A 22,113-nucleotide genomic window follows, 5' to 3' on the forward strand; every position below is an offset into this window, starting at 1 on the left:
TCCCCATTACAACATAGTAACAATTTTAAATAAATATAAAAATTTTGTCTTATATCTTTTTTTTTCTTTTAGGGTTGCATTTAGCATCTGCAAACTAAGTAAGTTCTTGTAACGTCACTCGTGTGTATAAATGTCGCAAATGCTATCTTTGATTCCTTTCATTTTTCATGATGAAAAAGCAGTTTGGCATGTCGCAGGGAAACTGTAGACCCCTATCCAAAAATATCAACAATTCCCAATTTTTTTAATGTATAGAATTTAGACGTGCAAATCCTTGTTTATATTAGCAACAATCGAACGTTAGGGAAGTGGTAGCTCAGTGGTTAAGATGTTGGACTTCTGATCAGAAGGTCATGAGTTCAAATCCCACCACTTAGCTGCCTCTGCTGGACCCTAGAGCAAGGCCCTTAACCCTGAATTGTAAGAATATGGGAATTGTAAATCGCTTTTGATAAGGTTGTCTACCAAATGCCATAAAAATACCTTGAATTGATGTACATTACTGGTCCGAATGGAATATTCTATAACCTTGTATGGGATATTTTAAAAGAGATCACATTGTGGATTTAAACAAAGCAGGAATAAGTTTATTGCAGGTTTTGAAAGGTGCTTTGGACCATTTTGTCTTATATATGTTTCTACCAGCTGGCCTTTAAAATGGTGTGAGGTAAGATGTATAACAGTGTTTATGAAGTCTGGCAGGAAGCATAGAGGCTCTACTGCTCCAGTGTCACCTCTGCTAGCATCTCTTTTCTAGCTTCAGGCATGCTAATCACTGGGCTGTAAAGGAGAGCGCTAGGCTACAGGGACCATGTTTACTCACTCGGTACAAACCCATAAACGCAGAACATGTGGTAGTCATGGAGCGCCATGCGGTTCTACGTCCTAGTGTGTGTGTGTGCGTGTGTGTGTGTGTGTGTGTGTGTGGGAGTGGCTGATTTATCAGTCATTAGATTCAAGTCTGTCATTTTTACTCGGCCATGACGCTCATTTGTACAACGTGCTTGAGCGAGCTTTCGCTGCTAAACATGTCAGGCGTGAGACAGCCTGAACGGGGGTTAACTGCAAACACATGACCACTGTCATACGACCTCATTTTAAGGTAGATGGCAAAAGGGAAGGATTCTGTAGCTCCTTCTTTCCATTTCACAGCCTGTGACCACTGCCTCTAGTTACTGTCTCTCTGTGTCTGTGTCTCTGTCTCTTATTACCACCATCTCTTGAAGTGCCTGTGTGTGTGTGTGTGTGTGTGTGTGTGTGTGTGTGTGTGTGTGGAGTAGTGTAGTGTAGTGTAGTGTAGTGTGTGCTCTGCTGCTCTGAGCGGAGCGGGAATAGTGGAGGCCGAGGATGTCAGTGCAAGATAAACACCAGCACAGTCAAGTGGCTTTGAGAGAGGTTGATCCTCCGAGCTGGCGCTTTTTTTTTCCTCAGCTGAGTGTAGTAGTAAGACGAGTTGAGTGTAGTATACGTGCTGTGTGGGCTGGGCAGCTCACTTACTCAGTACACCCTCTGTGCACGCTCTGATTTTCTCAATGGTGCCTTTACTCTATTACCACATAGTTCTGCTAATCAGCATTTCCTCATTTTTTTTGCATAAACACCTTCCGTTTTGTAAAATACACCAAGTTTGGTTTGTGGGGTTTTCCTCAGAAACATTTGGAACAGCAGAAAAAGCTCTTCACTGAGGGAAAAAATGCATCATCACAGAGATACTTGCATTTATAGAGGTTGGGACCTTTAGCTATGTGAATGGATTTTGATTCATTTTTATGGTAGTTATATATATTTCATATTTTATAATGGATATCATCTCAAAGCAGTCCAATCAGTGCTTTAAGTGATAAAGATATCAGATTAACTCCATTTCCTACTGAACCACACACAAACCTTTTATTATCTAAGTATCGACGTAGCCAATGCTACATTTTTCCTCAGTTTTTTTTGTTTTGTTCATAGATCCAAGTTTTTTCCACCAATATCTGACCTCACAATATAGACTGAAACAATTACAATATGTGGACAAAAATTAGTGGACACTGGACTATTAGATTTGGATGTGCTTTTCGAATATTTCATTTCTTTTAGTCCCCTGTTATAATGACCTCCACTCCTGAAGATGTTCCACCAAATTTAGGCATGTGCTTGTGGAGATTTGAGCTCATTCAGCCAAGAGTGTTGGTAAAGTCAGGTGAGAAGCCTGGGGGTGCAGTCAGCATTCCAATTCAGCCCAAAATTGTTTAATAATTTTGAGGTCAGAGAGCTTTAGCAGGCTACTCGAGATCTTTCACTCAAAGTTGCACTGTCATGTTGGAACAGGTGTCAATGTACTGCTACCACATCCAGACATCCTATATAAACATGTGCCTCTTATTTTGTGGTAAAAGTTTGAGGAAGAATCAAATATGGCTGGAAAAGTCAGGTGTCCTAAAACATTTGTCAGTATGGTATATAATAATATCTCATACAAACATCCGCACAATACCTGAGATCTGAGGGTTGGTTTTTTCTTCAAAGTTCCTGCCATTTTTTAAGAAATATTTCCAGTTGTTACGTCCAATATTCATGTTTTGTTTATTTTTAAACGTCACATGATTTCAATCCTTTTACATACCTTTTTAAATACAGTGGATCAAATCAGGAAATTGCGACAAGATGAAAAAAATACTACGCAGGATTTATACCTATTATCAGCACCAATAGCAAATAACTTCACCCATATTTAACTTTAGCTATATATATTATTATTTTAAGGAATAAAACATGACGGGATGTACTTTTACAGGAAAATAATCAGACAGTTGTGGGCCATTACCAGCTTGGATGTGATTGTTGTCCTATAACAGCATGTCACAAAGCATTTAATTCCTTTAATGTCACAGCGAGTTTCCAGTAATTCAATCTTTTATTTAATTAATAAATAAAACATGCTTTTGAGACATTCATATTAAAATTATGGAACATCCTAAAGAGGGTAATCATTTTCTGACCTGGAGACTCCTGTGGCAGAAGATTATTAGTCCTCTCATAAATGTTGAATAAACATCTAGAAATATAGATTTTGAACTGTCCGTCATACCTGCTGGCCAATCAGAACGAGAATTCAGCAGTGGTGTGGTACAACTGTAAATAGCAAAAGATCTAAGTGGAAGATCAGCTGTGACTGGATGTAGTGGTTAAGATTTCAGTATTGTAGCTACCTACATTTCTATAATGGTTTAATTTTGAGTCCAGGTAATACATTAGAGAAACCTGACTTTTAAATTATCGACTTTCACACGTTCAACAATCAAATCTACGAATATTGTGTTTTTTAGCAGAGGACATTAAAACAGGCTTTCACATATTTCTTCTTACCACATGCTGTGATGTTGCACGTTTCTGAGAAAGCACTTCTGACTAAACTGGGCCACATCTCAAGGTTCTTTAAAATAGTTTTCAGGTTTAACTAAACATTGTGTTGATTGTGAACAGGATTGTTTCTTTTGCTCTTCTTAAATATTCGTCTACACGCATATACACGCACTTCTAACGTCGCTTTTCTTGCAGTTCCACTCTTTCTCTCACTTTTTTCGCTCTCCCTCCCTCCAAAAGGTTAAGACATCTGTTTGGGAGAGAGGAGGTCTGATGACTAATATGTGTATGTGTGCGTGTGTGTGTGTGTGTGTGTGTGTGTGTGTAAGCAATATTTTCCTCTGAGCCTGTGTGTATGTGTGATGAGGAAGGAGGGCTGACAGAGAGAGGCCATATCAGTGCCGTATCACACCTAATTAATAAAGCCGGTCCGTGCTAATTAAAAAAGTGTGATTAATACCACTGCCAGGATTTCATGGCACACTGTGGCGTCGTTTTGAGTCACAGATCTACTGCCATGTCGAGTAAGAACACGTGCACACACACACACACACACACACACACACACACACACACACACACACACACACACACACATACCTCTGTCATGAATCCACAGTTTTAAAAAGTTATATGCTTGAAAAACAGGCTGCACAGCATCTTTCACAACATCCTTCAAGAAATACAAATAACGAATTAACACTCCGCTGAAGAAATATTCTCAGAACTTTCACAATTCTCTGTTCTAAGTGAGAAAAGAATATTCTATTTAAACAACTTGTTTTGTGTATTTATACAATACATATATGTGACAATATACAGTATATAATTATACAGTACATACATATGTGACAATAAAGCCTGTCTATTCTATTCTATTCTATTCCATTCTATTCTATTCTATTCTATTCTATTAGATTTGCCAATATATCAATTCTAACAACCTGGTAAAAACAAATCAAATAAACAAACAAGGCATTTCACTAAAACCTGTCTATTCTATTCTATTCTATTCTATTCTATTCTATTCTATTCTATTCTATTCTATTCTATTCTATTCCACACAAGTTGCCAATTTCCAATGTAAGCTTGTAATTTACTTATACTTGTCAAAGCAATACTTTTTATAAATCATTTAAATAAATTTTATTCTAATCAATATAAATGTATTAAATTCTATTTTATTCTATAAGTTGTTAGATAGGTTATTGAAACAAGCTATGTAAAGAAAGAACCCTAACCCTAATCCAAAAACACACAAATGTCACTGCTTCATACTGATTATAAAAGCCTTTCTATTCTATTCTATTCTATTCTATTCTATTCTATTCTATTCTATTCTATTCTATTCATATTTGTAAATCTGTCCATTTTAACAGCCTGGGATATGCAACCCACAAACAAATAAGGTGTTTCACTGTACTTGTATTTGTGACAATACAATCGGACTATTCTATTCTATTCTATTCTATTCTATTCTATTCTATTCTATTCTATTCTATTCTATTACACACAAGTTGCAAATCCCAATGTACGCTTGTAATTTACTTATACTTGTCAAAGCAAGACTTTTTATGTGTCATTTAAATTTATTATATTCTAATAAATTCAAATGTATTAAATTCTATTCTATTCTATCAGTTGTTAAATAGGTTATTGAAACAAGCTATGCAAAGAAAGAAACTCTAATCCAAAAACACAAAAATGTCACTGCTTCATACTTGTAGTGTGTGATTATAAAAGCCTTTCTATTCTATTCTATTCTATTCTATTCTATTCTATTCTATTCTATTCTATTCTATTCTATTCTATTCTGTATCCTAACATTATATTATATATCTTCTGTTCCATAATATTCTGCACGTATTCTATGCTACTCGATACCCTGCTGCTCTATGACTTTCTATTCTATTGCATTCTGTTCCATTCCAATCTGTCCATTTGCACTCTATCTATTTCTGTTCTAAAATATGTTTCTCTTTTGGTGCTGAGATTATTATATGTTATATATTATACACCTAGAAAGTATCCCGTTTAATGGTCACCGCTATTTCCCCTGGGCGTCTGCATCTCATAGCTAGCTTGCATTATTAAAAGAGCTAAAACAGGGCTGCGGCCATTAGTTAGTGTGTTAGGATGTGTGCGCTGGGCAGTGTTTGTCTGTTTCTCATTGGGGTAAACATTTGTTCCAGTTGTAGATGGTGTGCAGCAGGAACATGAATCAGGGACGAGGAGCGGAAGGCATTGTGACAGCTGCAGCTCATTACCGCCACTATTACTGATCTAGGGGACTGCTGGGGGAAATTCCTCCTTCCAAGGAAAGCGTTCCTGTTTACCATACAGCACTGCAGATCAGGAGCTGAAAACACAGATACACAAACACACATACTCAAGCACACATATGCCTGTTTCTTTTTTGTGTGTTTTTTTTTCACATTCTACCATATGTGAGAATTTGCCTACAATGTTTAAATGCTAACTTGCTTCTGTGCTTTTGGATTCCAGTAATATACACTCTGTCAGAGTACAGACTACATGATTTCCATCTAGTTTTCATTTCTTTCTTTTATTATTGCACACACACACATACACACACACACACACACACACACACACATGCTCCTTCAATCAGGCACATCTGACTCAGCCTTGCTGCTTTACGTCATTTGGCCCAATCAGGCAGACTTACACTGGGCCATTAAAGTAGAAGTCACTCTGATTTTCCTGGTCACTTTTTTTACAGGTCAAGGAAACAGGATTATTTTTGTAATAGTTCTGTCATATTACAGCCCACTTCCTGTAATAACCACTACCCCTTTATCCATGATCTCCTTTCTCCTGACGTCTCACTTTATGTTTGATAATCGACTGTGTAGAAAACAATAAGTTTCTCCAAAATATTCATATAAATCATTACAAAATGTTAACATCATCATACTCTTCAATTCAGAAGTGTTTCTTAAACCAGTCTAAATTAAAGTGATGCATAAACTGGATTTGAAAGTAACGTGACCCATTAGTAATTCTAATCTTGGGTGCTGTTCTGCCTCAAAAAAAAAAAAACACAACAACGTAATTTTATTCTTTATTTTTTTAAATCTTGCTGATCTGTTTGCCAAAACGGGGTTATCATTACTACAATTATTATTATTATTATTATTATTATTATTATTATTATTAATATTATTATTATTATTATTTGTATTATTTGTATTATTTTTAGTTGTTGTTGTTGCTTGTTTTGTTCTCCGTGTGATGTTTTAGGGCCGTTATAGGCATGGCTATAACGACATAAATAAGGCATGAATAAATGAACTACTATTACAGTATAAGGAGAGTCTATAGTCCATTCACCACATTACATCTTTACCAAATTATGTTGATTATTCAAATGCAAAGATGATGATGATAAAAATATAACCTAAAAATATTTTACTGATGTATTTAGTGAAATGAGAATTTATAAGATGCATATCTCAATGGAATATTAGAGCTATTGGGGCTGAGTAGGTCTTCTCTGTAAGCAGGGTTATTTCCAGGGTGGTAGGTGTCACCCATGTACCAATCATGAAGCCACATAGCGTTAGATATAAACAGGTTAGGTTAGATTAGATCCAACCAGTGCAAATAGCAAATAAATAAAATGGAATAGTTATGAAACACTTTGGAGGTCAAAATAAACAGTATAATGCTTATTAATAGTAATTAATAGTGTAAATGGCATTAAGGTTCAATCAAATAAATAAGAATGGTGGTGCAGTAGGTTGAGCTAGAAGTAATAGTATGGTGTATGCAGAATGATGCAGTGGATCCAGGCAGTAGATGGATTTACGCAAATGACATTCATGTGAAAAGAAGTATTTACTTTTAATATGCTTAAAATAATAGCTTTTGCCCTGCTGAATTCAGTTTTTCAGGCACATCCACACTAAAATTTCTACCAGAATTTGGGAAAGCTTGCATAAAGAAAGAAACCTATTCACATTTCATCTCCAGCTTTCAGAAAAGGTTTCAGTGTGGATCTCTACTGTAGGTATGACCACCAAGGAATTTTTATAGACATTGCGGCTAAATGGTCAGGGAGTACTCTTGAGATGTTTGTTTGGACCTACTGCAGTTTTCCAGAGATAAAGAATGGCTACATGGCTGCAGAGTGAAAGTACATTTCCCAGATATGTCTATTTGCTACTTACTTTTGTTGCTCACAGCCCACAGATAATGAACATCAAAGTCTTAAAGCATGGTGAGAAGTGCAATATGCATACCAGGTGGGATTGTAATGGGATTTAGAGAAACATCAGAAAATGGAAACCAAAATCTACTGACCAAACTGGAAATCCAGGAAATGGATGAGGAAAGAAGTGGATGAGCACGATATTGCATTTCCTGGTTGGAATAAAGAGGAACCAGAGAAGCTCATTGCTCTATGTGTTAATCTTTATTATTATAAAGCGCTCATTTTAAGTACAAGCAGAAATATGCAAAATATAACTTCAATAATGATGTCGAAAAACGTAATAAATATAAACATAACAAATAAACATGAGTGAACAGAAGGAATTGTTTATGCTAATTAAAGCAAATATTAACCCAATATTACATATTGTGGCTCTGAAAGAGACTTGGTGTTTAAGAACTGATTTTAATATTCATTTTAATGCACAATATCTACTCTCTTGCTGTTGTTCTATTAGCACTTTGTATATTTTGCAGAAATTGTGACTTATTTCATTGTGAAAATGGCACAAAAATAGAATGTTATGTGTGTTAGAAATAGTTTAGCCTGTCCTGTCTCATCCTCAAACATAAAGACCAAAAAAAACTACATAATTACAAAACTATACTACATAAAGAAAAGACTTTGACTGCATATCACTATATGGCGGTTAAATGCACTCTCCAGTGACGTCCATTTTGTTTCGGTTTCGGTCACTGAGCCATTAACCCCTGGGCTGCGAATCAATTGTTTGCGCCAAACAACTTTTTGGCAAACTCAGGCTGGGTGGAGTCACAGAAATACTTAGTAGTATATAACAAAAGCTTTTGGAAAACTGCTATTCATTTGTTTTTAAGACTCATCTTTTTTTAGGGAAACACACCCCACTTTAAACTTTAACGTCATCTGGTTTCATTATCGATAAACAAAATAGGGAAGCTAGAATCCTTCACCCTCAGAAAACAATCTCTCAAAAATAATAATACTGTCCTAAACGTATAACAGGAGACTTCCAGTCTCTCATTCAGTCTCAGTAAGGCTACACGTACGTCTCCAATGTACACTCTCTACTCTCCAACCAGCAGTGGCACAGAAGTACAGACCATGAGCCTGGGCCTGACTGCATTGGCTTAATGCTTAATGCATTAATTTCTTGGCGGTCCTTCTGAAAAACATAAATCAAAAGCAGCCCAAACAGCACCTTGTGTTTTGAGGAGGTCTCACCCTTTTTGACCTCTGCCAATTTTGATCTTATTTCGCTTTAACTTTGCAGATCAGACTTTAATTTTGAAGCGGGTCAGAGGGACAGTGATGAATAGGGTGCATCGCGTGGAGCTTAAATTACCCTCTCCCTGGTGGTGGGGGGGATCAGGAGGTGCAGGCAGCGGCAGGAGGGGGTGAGGGTGGGCCTTCCGTGACCTAGTAACAGACAGAGAAAGAGGGCTGGTCAGCACTTGCCCTCACAAACCTGCAAGCTAGCACACCCAAGCTAGAGAGAGAAAGAGATCTAATGAACATATGGTAAAGTGAGGGACACACTTCAGTGATGAGAAGTCAAAAAAGGGTTTGATTTTCAGTTCTGTAGGTTTCACAATAAACTTTACAGTTCATTATTCAACAAAAAGTATTGGTTTTTAATGAGTATGTGTGCTTTAGTAAAAAAAATAAAAACATAGATGTTTGTTGAATGAATTATGCCTATTCTATTGTACTGGCTCGCTTTCATAAGCATTGTATCAGACTTATTAAAGTCACCATATTCCCCCCCGATGTCCAATAAATTGCTTGACACGGTGGCTTATTAAACAGAAATGCCTACATTTTTACCCTCATCAAGAAATCCAGATTTTATAAATATAGAATGTGGTAAAAATGGCAGACGGGTATCACATGGTCTGCATTTGCATATTAGAACCTGATTGGCTCGTTAAATTTTATGATGCAATAAGTCGCGGTTTTACAGTGAAATTTTCAGCTCCTCTGTTTCATAATTAGCAGAAGTGACTTGACAGTCTGGATGAATCCCACTAAAAAGGTTATTATTTTTAAAACAATTGTAAGAGGATTAGGTTGATACAGGATTTAGTGCACTCGTCAGACATAATAATAATAATAATAATAATAATAATAATAATAATAATAATGTTATTGTTTTAACAAGACAATGCTGTTCAAAGTATATTTGTCACTGTCATTGTTGGTGTTTTCTTTTTTATATTCTTATTATTTTTGTTTTTTGTAGCAAGAGAAGTTTTATTTTTTTTATAATTATTTATATTTTTTGTTACCTTTCTTTTTTTTTACCTTTCTTTGTGCTCTTTTTCTTCTTTTTTCTTTTCTTCTTTATTCTTCTTATTATTTTTAGTACTATAAATAGTAAAATCACTGCTACTAAAGCATTAGTAATACTAGTATATTTGACTTCCGTGCAAATGCAGGTAGAAAATGGAACCAGGACGATTCGGGATGTGTGTGAAAGGGAAGTATTTGCTGGAAGCAGATGAGTCAGTGTTTTCCCTCCTCTCCAGTTTGCGCCCCGCCGCTCGGCCTCCTTACACACGCCACTAGGATTAACTGTGCCGTGCAGACGTGCGGAGCGCAAGCGCCAGTGCGCCTCTTCCCTTCACCGTCCCCGTGCAGTATCCCCGAGCTTTTCGTGTTTTTTTTCTTTATTTCTTTCGTTTTTTTCTCATCTGTGATTGTTTTTTATCCCGCTCCTCTCACTTGGCAAGAACATACACACTGCACTTTCTCCTGGTTCCTCGCGCATGGTGCACAGGGTTCGCGCCGCGCGCAGCGGGAGGCAAAACGCGGCGCACAGCGCACTCGAACCCCGGCTGATTCACGGCGTTGTGCACGGCGTGTGCGCGGAGACCTGCCGCTCTGTGGACCCACACAGGGGTAGTGTAGGGGCAGATATTAACCTTTATGTGCCTTGTGTTCAAGCAGTTGGGTGTAGTGCAGAAGTCGGTGCGCATGCGGAATATAGGAACCACATGCAGCCAAAAATCACTTCACTATATATATATATATATATATATATATATATATATATATATATATATATATATATATGAATAAAAGGACAAAGACGCAATTAATTTTTATCCCTGCCCTTGTTTACGCGCGCATAATAGTGATCAGCCTTTTCTTGATTGGTCAAAGCTAATTACTACACACGTGATCATTTGCATAAACTTTTTTTCCTCTTTTGAATATCGGCTTTTCCTGCCAGTCCCTCGTTTCCCACAATCCCTTACGAGCATCATAGAGAACGCATCCTGAGGGAATGCAAGCTTGCTTTAATTTAGAGTGTACAATAACATACCACATTCTCTTTCACACACACACACACACACACACACACACACACACACACACACTTGCACGCGTTTCTACACCAGCCACGAGCATCCGTTATATTAACTATAAAATAGCAGGCCTACTGTAAACGTGTGATAGTCTGGATTAACAAGCACCTCTCTCTCTCTCTCTCTCTCTCTCTCTCTCTCTCTCTCTCTCTCTCTCTCTCTCTCTCCTGCTTTTCTTCACACTTCACAAGTGTTCAGTGCAGACCTGTGAACGGCATATGGACACCGGGTTGGTGGGCTAAAATGGTTCTGGGTTGAATCCTAGGTGATGCTAATTAAATACAAGAAAGAATTAGACATTCTAAACACACACACACACACACACACACACACACACACACACACACATATTGCCTGTAAAGCTTTAATATACAATAGAATTAAATTTCCATTTCACCTGAGTCTAATTCATCATATCAACGTTCTTTACTTGTTACAGAACAATGTCATCGCAAGTGGACCAAATATGCAAATAAACTATTCATAAATATTAATACTCTTGAAAAAAATACTAATAATATTATTGAAACATGACGTAATTGTATGGGTATCGGTATTTATGGGTACATATAACGCAGTCTCAGGCCTAAACCTGATTTAAATAACTGAAAGAAGACATTTATTTCATTCTATATATTTTCCGATAATAATAATAACAACAACAACAACAACAAAACAACAACAATAATAATAATAATAATAATAATAATAATAATAATAATAATAATAATTAATAATAAGTTACTAAAATACTTGTTAATCTATCTCTCTCTTTCGCTCACTCTTTTACACACACACACACACACACACACACACACACACACACACACACACACCTTAACTTTGCCCTAATCATAAAAAAGCGAAACTGTAATAATTTAGATTTGTAAAAAAAAAAAAAAAAAAAAAAAAAATTTTGGTGAAAACATAATATGAGAGAATTTGGTTCTTTTTAAAATTTTCTTCTTTTTTTAACACACAATCGAATTTTTTTTTGTTTTGAAGACAAATAATTTAACAATCCAAACATCTATGAATAAATATATAAAACGTATATAATCTTTATGGACATTTATGGAATCTGCGAAACTTTTGTCCTGTTTTTATTTTTTTTATAACGAAATTGTTTTATGTTTTTCACAAGATGATAAAAAAGAGTTTTTTTTTCTATCCTTCGTAAATCGGATGATTTTATTGACTAATTCCGCATTTTGCCACAAAGTATGTTAAAAATGAAGGAGGACGAGGAAAAAAAGGAAAAAAAGAAAAGAAAAAAAAAAGAAAGTCTATTATTCATTGGGCTATGGGTAATCACATTCAACACGAGGACATAAATAAATGAACAAAAAAATTTTAATAATAATAAAAAAAACATCTGTACGCTGCTCAAACAGCTGCTTTATGAGCGATGGGAATCATTTGTGTGTGTAAACGTGGAACTGAGGCTTTATCGTAGTTCTGTTGTTTCTTACGGGAGTTTGTTTGTTTGTTTTTGTAAATATATGAACCTACAAATCAATAACTTGTAGTACGCGTGGGATTTTTACTGTCCTACGCAATGTACAAGGTTGCAAAAAAATCGAAAACAAACAAACACGTTAAAGTGGCTGCACGCATCCGTGTGGGTTTAAAGCCCATAAAAATCGTCCTTTTTTTTGGTTTTTAAAAAAAAATCTATTTCCAAAACCCGTAAAATAACTTTAGGGCTTCAGGTCGCTCCTCAAGCTCTTCGTGGATTTCTGCTGAGATGAAAAGCTGGGTGTGTGTATGCAGAGTGTATAGAGATGAGTTTATCCATCTCCTTCTCCTACTCCACTCTTCTCGTCCAGCTCGTGTCTACCATTCTCGTGTTCATTCCCACCCCCATGATCATGATCCTGAGATGATTTATCACATACAAGAAACTTTTCCACTGCGTGCACGTGTAGTTATTTGTACTCAAATGCCAAAAAAATTCAGTCACAACACGTTAAAACGGAAATAAAATGACAGCAGGTCAACAGACCAGAAGCTGCAGCTGTGCTTCATTCATTTGCTGCTTTATGACTTTGAAGCGGATAATAAACACATTTTAGTTCATCTGTCTTTCTCAGCATCATGTTATTTTTATTACTTTTGAGTTACAGCTCAGATCTTACTGTAAATCATTTCTATGTTTAAGTTTAATGCACCTAAAAAACATAAGAAAAATACCATTCAATTAAAGATTAGAAAATGGTTTTGTTTATCTAATCTCAAAATACACACAAAAATAATAAAAATTATTATATAACAAAAAAAAATATATATATATATATATATATATATATATATATATATATATATATATATATATATATATATATATATATACACAACATTTATTTTATCTTTATATAACCTAAGGTCAAGAAAGTAATGGATTTTCCCTTGCAAATAAGTTGGATTGGATTCAGTTACAACAGGCACAGGCATGCATGGAAATGTATGCTTGGAACTGTACTGAAATACTGAAACTACACTTAGCACAGTAACCACAATTAAGGCCCAAAGTTGAAGTTGATGTATGCCTGAACACACACACAGACACACACATGCACAAACACACACATACATGGCTCACGGTGTAATACAAAAATAAATATAAATAAATACATACAAACAGATGCAATAAAAATGCATAAAAGAGGGAAGCTTTATTGTTATATTCTTAAACCATGTTCCAAACTGTATTAAAACCTGCTTTAAAAGTGTCTGTTTATAACACATTATTAATCAAATAATCTTATTTATTAACTAATCTATGTATAATAAGCACACATAATACAATAATATATAAAACAGTATGCATTACAAATACACACACACACACACACACACACACACACACACACACTACTACTACTACTACTACTAATAATAATAATAATGCTGCTAGATATTTTGCATATTTTATATGCAAATGTGCAAAAGTCCTTCATTGGGTCAGAAGGTGACTGATGGCCTTAAGTCTTGACATGATGTCATCAACAGTACAGTCCTTATTTCTCTTCATTATATAAGAATGTATTTTTCTGGATAGGTTTTGGATAGACCAGCCCAGCACAGAGCTGCGTATCAGTGTTGTTCAGACGTGTCACACATGATGATAGTGCGCAAATATTGTACACCTAAAGATTAATATATACGCAAATATCCAAAAAAAGTGGAAACAGAAGTTAGGGTTAGCCTCTCTCTCTCTTTCCCTCTCTTATTCTCTCTCACTCAATCTTCCTCTCTCTTTTCTATCTCTCTTTCTCTCTTACCTCTCTTTAGCTTATTTTCAACTTGCATAGAGGAGGATCAAGATCAAAACAGGGCTGTGACACACACACACACACACACACACACACACATCAGAGTTTTCAGAATAATTTAAGATAAAATGGGATTAAATGATTAAACTGGAATACACTCGGTGAACAAGGAAATAGAGAATAATCTCGATATTCGATGAACTTTACACAACCACGTGTGTGATGTTAGTGCTGATGAATAGCAGATCAAACCCTGTCTGTTCACTCTACTTCTAACACACACACACACACACACACACACACACACACACATATATACATATACGTATATACATATATAGTATATATAAATTTACAATCGTGTGTGTGTGTGTGTGTGTGTGTGTGTGTGTGTGTGTGTTAGTAGAAAAGTAAGCAGACAGGGTTTCATCTGCTATTTATCAGCACTAACATCACGAGCACAAGCAGGAAGGGAAACAGTTTGCACTGCTGCATTATACAGAACAAACCTGGTCCATCTTCTGCTGATTCTAAAATCATCTATTAGTCTAAATAAATCTTAGATCTTAGGCTGTGATTCCAGTGGTTTTCTCTCCTCCGCTTTGTCCGTTTGATTGACTCCTAATAATCCAGTGAGACTTTGGAGATGAACGACGCACACACTTTGGCCACGTCTCAAAACACACACCCAGACTCAGACCAGACCTGTATCGCAATACACACTGTATCAGAGCACACTGACCCGGGGAGGGTTCCGTCCAAACCCGGAACACACCATACCCTGCTTACATGGTGTTCCACGACAATGATTATGATGGTGTCCACACCTCTGTGTAGTGTGTTAGACTGGGGGTCTTCTTATAAAAAAAAAGGAAATAAAGATCATAAGAATGATGATGAGGACGATGATGGTGATGATGAAGATGATAAATATGTAAAGACGATGATGAGGATGAGGAAGTCGCAGCTCACAGACGCGTGCGCGCGCGTGTGTATATGTGTATGTGTGTGTGTGTGTATGACACTGACGGACGCGCCAATCGCTTTAGACGGACAGATGCTTGGGCGGATCTAATCGAAGGGCACGCGCGCAGCTACAGTCGGGCACGAGCGTCCCGAATCAGCGGGACGCGGCGCTCTTTCACACTCGGATCTCCGGCGCGGACGGACGCGGACACTTACTTTCTCGGTCTGATCTAAAATCTCGAATTCTTTTCTGTTTTTCCCCCCAATCCATCGATTACTCTTTCTTGCATCGTCCCAGATTGTAAGGAAAAGGAGAAGAGAATAGAAAACAAAAAAATTGGGGAGGACGCAGACGCACACGCAGACGCATAGGCAGACGCAGGCACGAGGAAAAAGGAGAATCAGAAAAAACTCACCGTATGGCACGTTAGAAACAAAACGTGTGTGTGTGTGTCCCTCCATGACACGTTTTTTTTTTTTTCCCGCTCTGATCTGCGAGATAATCTGAAATCGGACAAACTTGGAGATCTGAGTGACAGACCAGCTCCAACTTTCTCCTCCAAAAACCCAAACACATCTCATCTCTAGAGTTTATACAGATGCAGATCAAATCTGGATCATTAACATCTTACCGTTAATACAGAACAAACAAAAAGATCAGAGCTGCTTTCCTTTCTGTGCCAAAAAAAACAAAACAAAATGCACCAAGAACTCTTGGGATATCTCTGATAATAAAACAAGGAGCTTGTTGCTGTTTTTTTTTTAAATACCTGCTACACAAAAAGAAGCAGTAGCAAAAAAATTGCAAGAAAGAAAGAAAGAAAAAACAAAGTCTTTTTGGCATTTGCTCCGGCACTCAGTGCGCGCGCAGCCCCGCCGCCGGGTCCGTTCCCGTTTTCCCCGTACCCCCCCTCCACCACTACCACCACCACCCACCACCCTCACCACCATCCTCCTCCTCCTCCTCCTGATTACATCCAGAGACACCCAATCAAACGCCGATCTCATCGATCCCTGCTCGCGCGCCGCGGATTTCGGAGGCGCTCGGACAAAAATTAAGCAAGCAGAGGCATCGGCGCGCGAGGGCGCGACAAGTCCGTCCGTGTCTTCCTTCATCACTTTGTCTTCTCCTCTATTGCTCTGAACTCTTTTTTTGTTGTTGTTGTTGCTGTTGCATGTTGTCTGAAGAAAGAAAGATGGACCTTTGAAGGCGCAAGGAGTCTTGGAGTCTTTGGGATTTTTAAATTTTTTTGGAAATGGAAACGCACTGAGACACACTCCAACACTAAACCGTGCTTTTTTTTTTTTTTTTTTTGGACTTTCAACCCCAGGATCGGATTCCTCATGGATAACGCGGAGAACGCGAGCGAGTAAGTAGGCTTCACGTTTCACACGTTTTGTTGATCACGTCGGAGCGACGGAAGCCCGGGGATTTTTTTATTATTATTATTATTTTTGGGTTGCGCTCGCGCGCCGTGCGCATTCGCACCGCTCATTGTGGTTTAATTGGGGTTGATTTCATGATACACACACATAAACATATGCATATATCAGTGGGTGTAAATTGACCCAATCAGTGGTTGTGTAGCGGTAATTCACAGCCATTGTGCATTGTGTGACTGCAGTAGGGAGAGAAGGAGAGAGAAGAAGGAGAAGAAGACAGACATATGCCTGTAGCCTCCTGACAGGCGCTAGAGCTTCACCATCCGAGGTGGAAGGAGTTAATGTGACAGTGCTTGATGTTTGCCCCCCCCCTTGCTTTTGCAGGACTTTTGAGTGACGCGATCATTTTGTTGTGTGTGTGTGTGTGTGTGTGTGTGTGTGTGTGTGTGTGTGTGTGTGTGTGCGCGTGTGTGTTTTTTTGTTTCTCCCTTAAGCTCGCCTGTTGCGGCTGCCAGCGCGGACTGACCGAGAATCACACCGAGCCTCAAAGCGCTTTTCCCCCTCTCCTTCTTCCCTCCTCTCGCCGCTCACAACGGAACGCGAGAGAAGAAAAATCGCCCTTCTTTTTTCCCCCTTCCAGCTTCTTCCTCTTCACCTCACAGCTCCACCTTTTCTCTCCGTCCGTTTCTTCTTTTTTGATTTTTTTTATTTTGTATTTTTTTTTTTTTGGACCTTTGAAAGCCTCCATGCCAGCCTGGTGAAACGGGGGAAAGGCGCCGCGGGAGCCGCGTGAAGAAGGGAAGCGCAGCTCGGAGCGACCAGAGCCGAGCAGCTCCGGACTCCAACTCTGCAGAAAGACCCTTCAACCAACACACACACACACACACATATATACATACATATATATACACACATACACACGCACTCTATCTCTATTTCTCTCTCGCGCTCTCTCACACACACACACACACACACACACACAGAGAGAGAGAGAGAGAGACCACCGCACTCCACCATGCCGAGGAGGAAACAGCAGGCGCCCCGGCGCTCGGCAGGTACGGTTCTTTCCTTTCCTTCTATTCGGTTCTCTGCGTGCGTTTCGGTAACACAGCGCTGCGTTCATCTCACTCTTCGAGCTCCGAGTGTGTGTGTGTGTGTGTGCGTGTGCACGACGAGCGCGTGGGCTGTGCGGTACGCGCGCGCACACCGACGGTGAAGATAGAGGTAGAAGGGGGAAAAAAATCCAACTTTTTTTTCCCCCTTGTTTTTCTTAATTTTTTTTTTAGCATCTTAGCTTGTTTTTTTTTTTTCTTTTTTATTAAAAACATTATTATTATTAGGAATTTGTTAGAGTTTACAATCCCACGCGCATTGTGTAAAGTATTTAGTCTGAATCCTGACACAGATTCAGGTAAATTAATTAAAGTGTATGAGAAATTTTTTTTCCTTCATAATATTTTATTTATTTAATTAAATTTTTTTTTTTTTTTTTTGGAGAAAAAATAATAGTTCTCGGACAAGGCCAGCCTGGTGATTTATTCCAGAGCTCTGTGATTTTCTCAAATTTCCAGCCTAATAGGGAAACAACTACTTTGTACAGGAAAGGGGGGCTGCTTGCTTTCCAGTTAGCTTTCCAGTCAGCTTGTCTCTTTCCCTTCTTTTCCACTCCCTCCATCACCCTCTCTGTCTATCCCTCTCTTTTTTCATATCGACTCTGAATTAGAGATCTATAAAGAAGCGTTGAGGATGAAAAGAGCTTCAGGGTGTCAGCTGACTGTCAGGACTCCTTTTGATGCTCTAAGTAGCTGTTTATTCTTTTCCTCCCAACAAACATTTAGTCTGAAACTGATCTTTAGTCTTTTTTTTGCCTTTGCTTATGTTTTGTTTTATTATTATGGTTTCTTTACCTTCCTGCTATGAGACGATCTTGTTGCTGAGGAAGATCCAGGCTTTAATAGAAAGTCGTTGTGTGTTCTGATTTGACGCTTGATTGATTGTCCCTCACGTGCCTCTCCTTTGATCTATTCATTCCTGATAAACATCAATAACCCGGCTCGCCATGGCAACGCCAATCCCCGTGACGTCACGTCCGCACCGAGCGAAAATGCATTAAAGCGTCCCGAAGTTGCTCCTACTTCCCACTGTGTGCCACGGCCCAGGCCACAAAGCTGCACTTTCCTTTTCCTAACTCGCCACACTTCAGCCGTGTGGCCCAAACAGGTGTTTTTTTTATTTATTTATGATTACGCTCAGGACAGAACGAGGCGATATTAGATTACGTGTCTTGTGAGTGCAGTATACTCAAGCAACAACTTGTCCATCCTTCAAGTCGAAAAGTCAGAACCCTTTATTATCCTGACTCGGGGAAGATTTTAATACCGGTCCCTTTTTTCTGAATGGTGCAGTGTGTTTTCAGATTTGTTGGTTTATGTCATTTGAGAAGTGGCAAAAGTTATAAAAAAGTATACTGTATCGTAGGAATAGATCATTTTTGGACTTTGGTAAACATGTCTATATATATATACAAATATATATACAACCATGGCTTTTAATCAGACGAGGATCAGAAGTGAGGGATTTGTGTTTGAGCTGACTAATAAGTTCACCGACACGATTCACGCTGCGCTCTATAAATTCATCACAACACGGTCGTCTTTTAAATATAGAACTTGCACTGTTGTTTTCAACAAAGCTGCACACGGCGAGGCTGCGACAAACGGTACACGACCATGCTAATGTAGTGTAAATGAATACGCTCTGCTAGGGAACATAAATAAACCTTATTAAGGCCCCCGTACACGTGCACGCTCACACATACGTATGCGCACGCTGCCGGTATGAGAAATGTTACTAATAGCCTAATCCGGAGACGGAAGAATGGTTTGTTCCATCAGTCGGACCCGTCAAAGCGACTTTGTTTCATATTTGATTTAATTGTCTCCCTCTTTGACAGGCACATTCATCAATGGCTCTAATGGTCAATCAGAAGTTGGCAGAGTGAGTGCTCTCATTTTACCCCCAACACACACACACACACACACACACACACACACACACACAAATCCCCTTGTACGTTAGGCTTGAGTTTTACTCTATCAAAATGCTTTTGCCTAATGGACACACTGAAGAGGTAGAAAGAGGGAGGAGGAGAATGAAGGATGACTGAAAGGCTTCTCATTTCACAGGGGTGAGAGAGAGAGAGGGAAAAAAAAAGATTCAGGCATTTATGCCTTTGATGAGCGGATGAAGACAAATACGAGAGCAGTCTGAGCATTTTTTTCTCCAGACGAGGCAGCTTCCTGTGATTTCTTTCTATTTTTTTTTTTTTTTTAACTCTACACCCCCCACCAACTCATGCCCCTCCTCTTTCTCTCGTTCTCACTCTCCCTCCATCTTTGCCTCCCAGCAGCCCTCACAGCTGCAAGTTATAAGGTTGACGACTGTGCCGTGGCATACAAAGAGTGATGACAAATTGATTGCACCGCCGTGATGGAAAGAGCAAAGGAAAGATGGCAGATGATGGGCCTTGATTAGGAACTTTGGGAAATCCATTCCCCCTGCAACCTTGAGCTTTTGCATGAGAATGTTTCAGCCCCTTTGCTCGTATTTTTCCCCTCTCTCTCTCTCTCTCTCTCTCTCTCTCTCTCTCTCTCTCTGTTCGTTTTCTCTGCTCTCACCCTCCCCTCGTTCCCGCTTTTAAGTCGAGACGACCTGCTCAGCCGTAGAAAAAGAAAAGTTGTTTTGCCAGCTTCATTAGTGTTCACCTAATTAGCTGTAAAGCTGATGGATTCCTGACAGGCCTAATGATTGGAGATGACAAGCTCCGCACACTGTCATCCAGCCCAATTAGGTTTGCAGCTAGTTTGATGTAATCAAGTTGATATTACACAGTCCTCCATGCCTTTAGTCCATGCACTAACTCAATTTGCTGCTGCAGGTGACAAATGGGCCCAAGTACCTGCGTAATCACATTGGCTGGGTGGAATAGGCCGCTCACAGTGGTCAAAACAAGAACAACCAGAGCAGTCAGTTCGGAAAAAAAAAAAAAAGATCTACGTGGCAAACAACGGCGAGGGTTGTTTACATCAGGAAAGGTGTTGCGCATAGTTTTTATATCCTCTATTTGTAGCATGGTGTCCTGTGACATTCTCCCTTTTCCTTTTTATCTCAGGCCCTGCGTTTTTCATTCTTCCTAACACACTCTCACACACTGTGCTCTCTGTCTAGCCAGAGTGATTTTTTTTTCTTTCCCTCCTCCTCCCACAATGCCCTCCTCCATTCAGGAGCAGACAATAGCATGTACACCGTGTTTTTTGTTCACAGGCTTCAAAGCTTCGCCAGACCAAACATATCAATTGTTTTGGGGAGCCTGGGAGAACATCAGACCTTTCTCTCGCTCGCCCTTGTCTGTCTCAGTTTGCATTAGGTGCACTTGGAAAAAGTAGAAGGAAGTACACCGAGCAGGTCTTTACACACACACACACACACACACACACACACACACACACACACACACACACACACACACACACACACACACACACACACACACCTGCATGATCCATGCAGACGGAACGTGTTGCCGTTGGTCATTATGCCATCTTTTCAAAGATATTCAAAGTTGCTTTATCGCACAGGGCATCGGGGAAAAGTGCACACCTCGAGCATCGTGTTCAACGTCGATAACGATGATTCATAAAAATATCCGGATGTGTGACGGATGCAGTCTCGAGCGCCCGTGAGATGGATTGAAGAGCGCGAAAGGAGCTGATTTCTGTGATTTTAGAGGCGGTTTGATTGATTACGGATGAGAAAGGAGGATTAATCAAACTCAGTATGAGTTCTTGAGAAAGCAGAAAACCCCTTTGGCTTACTTATGCACCATCATATGGAGGAAGTTGTATGAAAGTCTTCTCATACAAAGTAATTGGATATTGCTTTTATATATATATTTATATATATATATCGTACTATCGATCCCACTCACACACATATATAAGTGACGCCACCGTACATGGTGTAGTACATGCCATAAAGCACTCGTGACATGTTTAAAATGTCATAAAGCCATTAGTAGCAGGGAAAGATCTAAAAAAAAAAAAAAATTTTTTATTTCATGTGTTTTATTATTAATACTATTATTATTTGTGCAATTTATCGTCAGATAGACATTTTCCTGGTTTTTAATTAAAAATATATTTTTTTGGTAAGAACTTTACAATGTACATCTTAAGAACTTTCTCATTTTAATTACTCGAAGTATAATGAAACATGCCGTTTTAATTACGCTAATTATCCTTATTAAGAGAGCACAGATTCCTGATAATCGTATGCGTTATTAAGGGAGAAAAAGAAAACGACGGCATAAACATTAGTCTCCAATTTACCTCGATTTAGTCTGTAAAATTAGAAAGGGACTCGTAAAAAAATTGCTTTTCAGCTGTAATTTTTGTTTTTTTATATATATATATATATATATATATATTAATTGAACAGTAGAAAATAGTGTAATGTGGGGTAAATAGGTGGTGAATAGTTATACTGATGTCGA

At 38.5% G+C, this 22,113-nt stretch overlaps 1 protein-coding gene and 1 long non-coding RNA gene across 2 annotated transcripts in view; one reads left to right on the plus strand and one right to left on the minus strand.

Moving 5' to 3' along the window:
- Nucleotides 1-5,141: 5,141 nt before the first annotated feature.
- Nucleotides 5,142-15,660, minus strand: LOC124379840. Its single transcript, XR_006924539.1, has 3 exons — nucleotides 15,596-15,660; nucleotides 8,913-8,986; nucleotides 5,142-5,710 (listed from the first exon to the last, which is right to left on the minus strand). It is a non-coding gene; the product is annotated as an uncharacterized LOC124379840 (long non-coding RNA).
- A 501-nt stretch (nucleotides 15,661-16,161) lies between these two features.
- The window catches only part of tshz3b (teashirt zinc finger homeobox 3b), a 42,355-nt gene continuing 36,403 nt past the window's right edge, over nucleotides 16,162-22,113 (plus strand). The window contains exons 1-2 of the mRNA XM_046840422.1: nucleotides 16,162-16,549; nucleotides 17,057-17,617. Of these exons, the coding sequence (XP_046696378.1) occupies nucleotides 17,578-17,617 (40 nt within the window). The 5' untranslated portion in view covers nucleotides 16,162-16,549; nucleotides 17,057-17,577. The remainder of the gene's footprint in view (nucleotides 16,550-17,056; nucleotides 17,618-22,113) is intronic.

Source organism: Silurus meridionalis, chromosome 26 (genome assembly GCF_014805685.1).
Source record: "Silurus meridionalis isolate SWU-2019-XX chromosome 26, ASM1480568v1, whole genome shotgun sequence".
Taxonomy (NCBI): Eukaryota; Metazoa; Chordata; class Actinopteri; order Siluriformes; family Siluridae; genus Silurus; species Silurus meridionalis.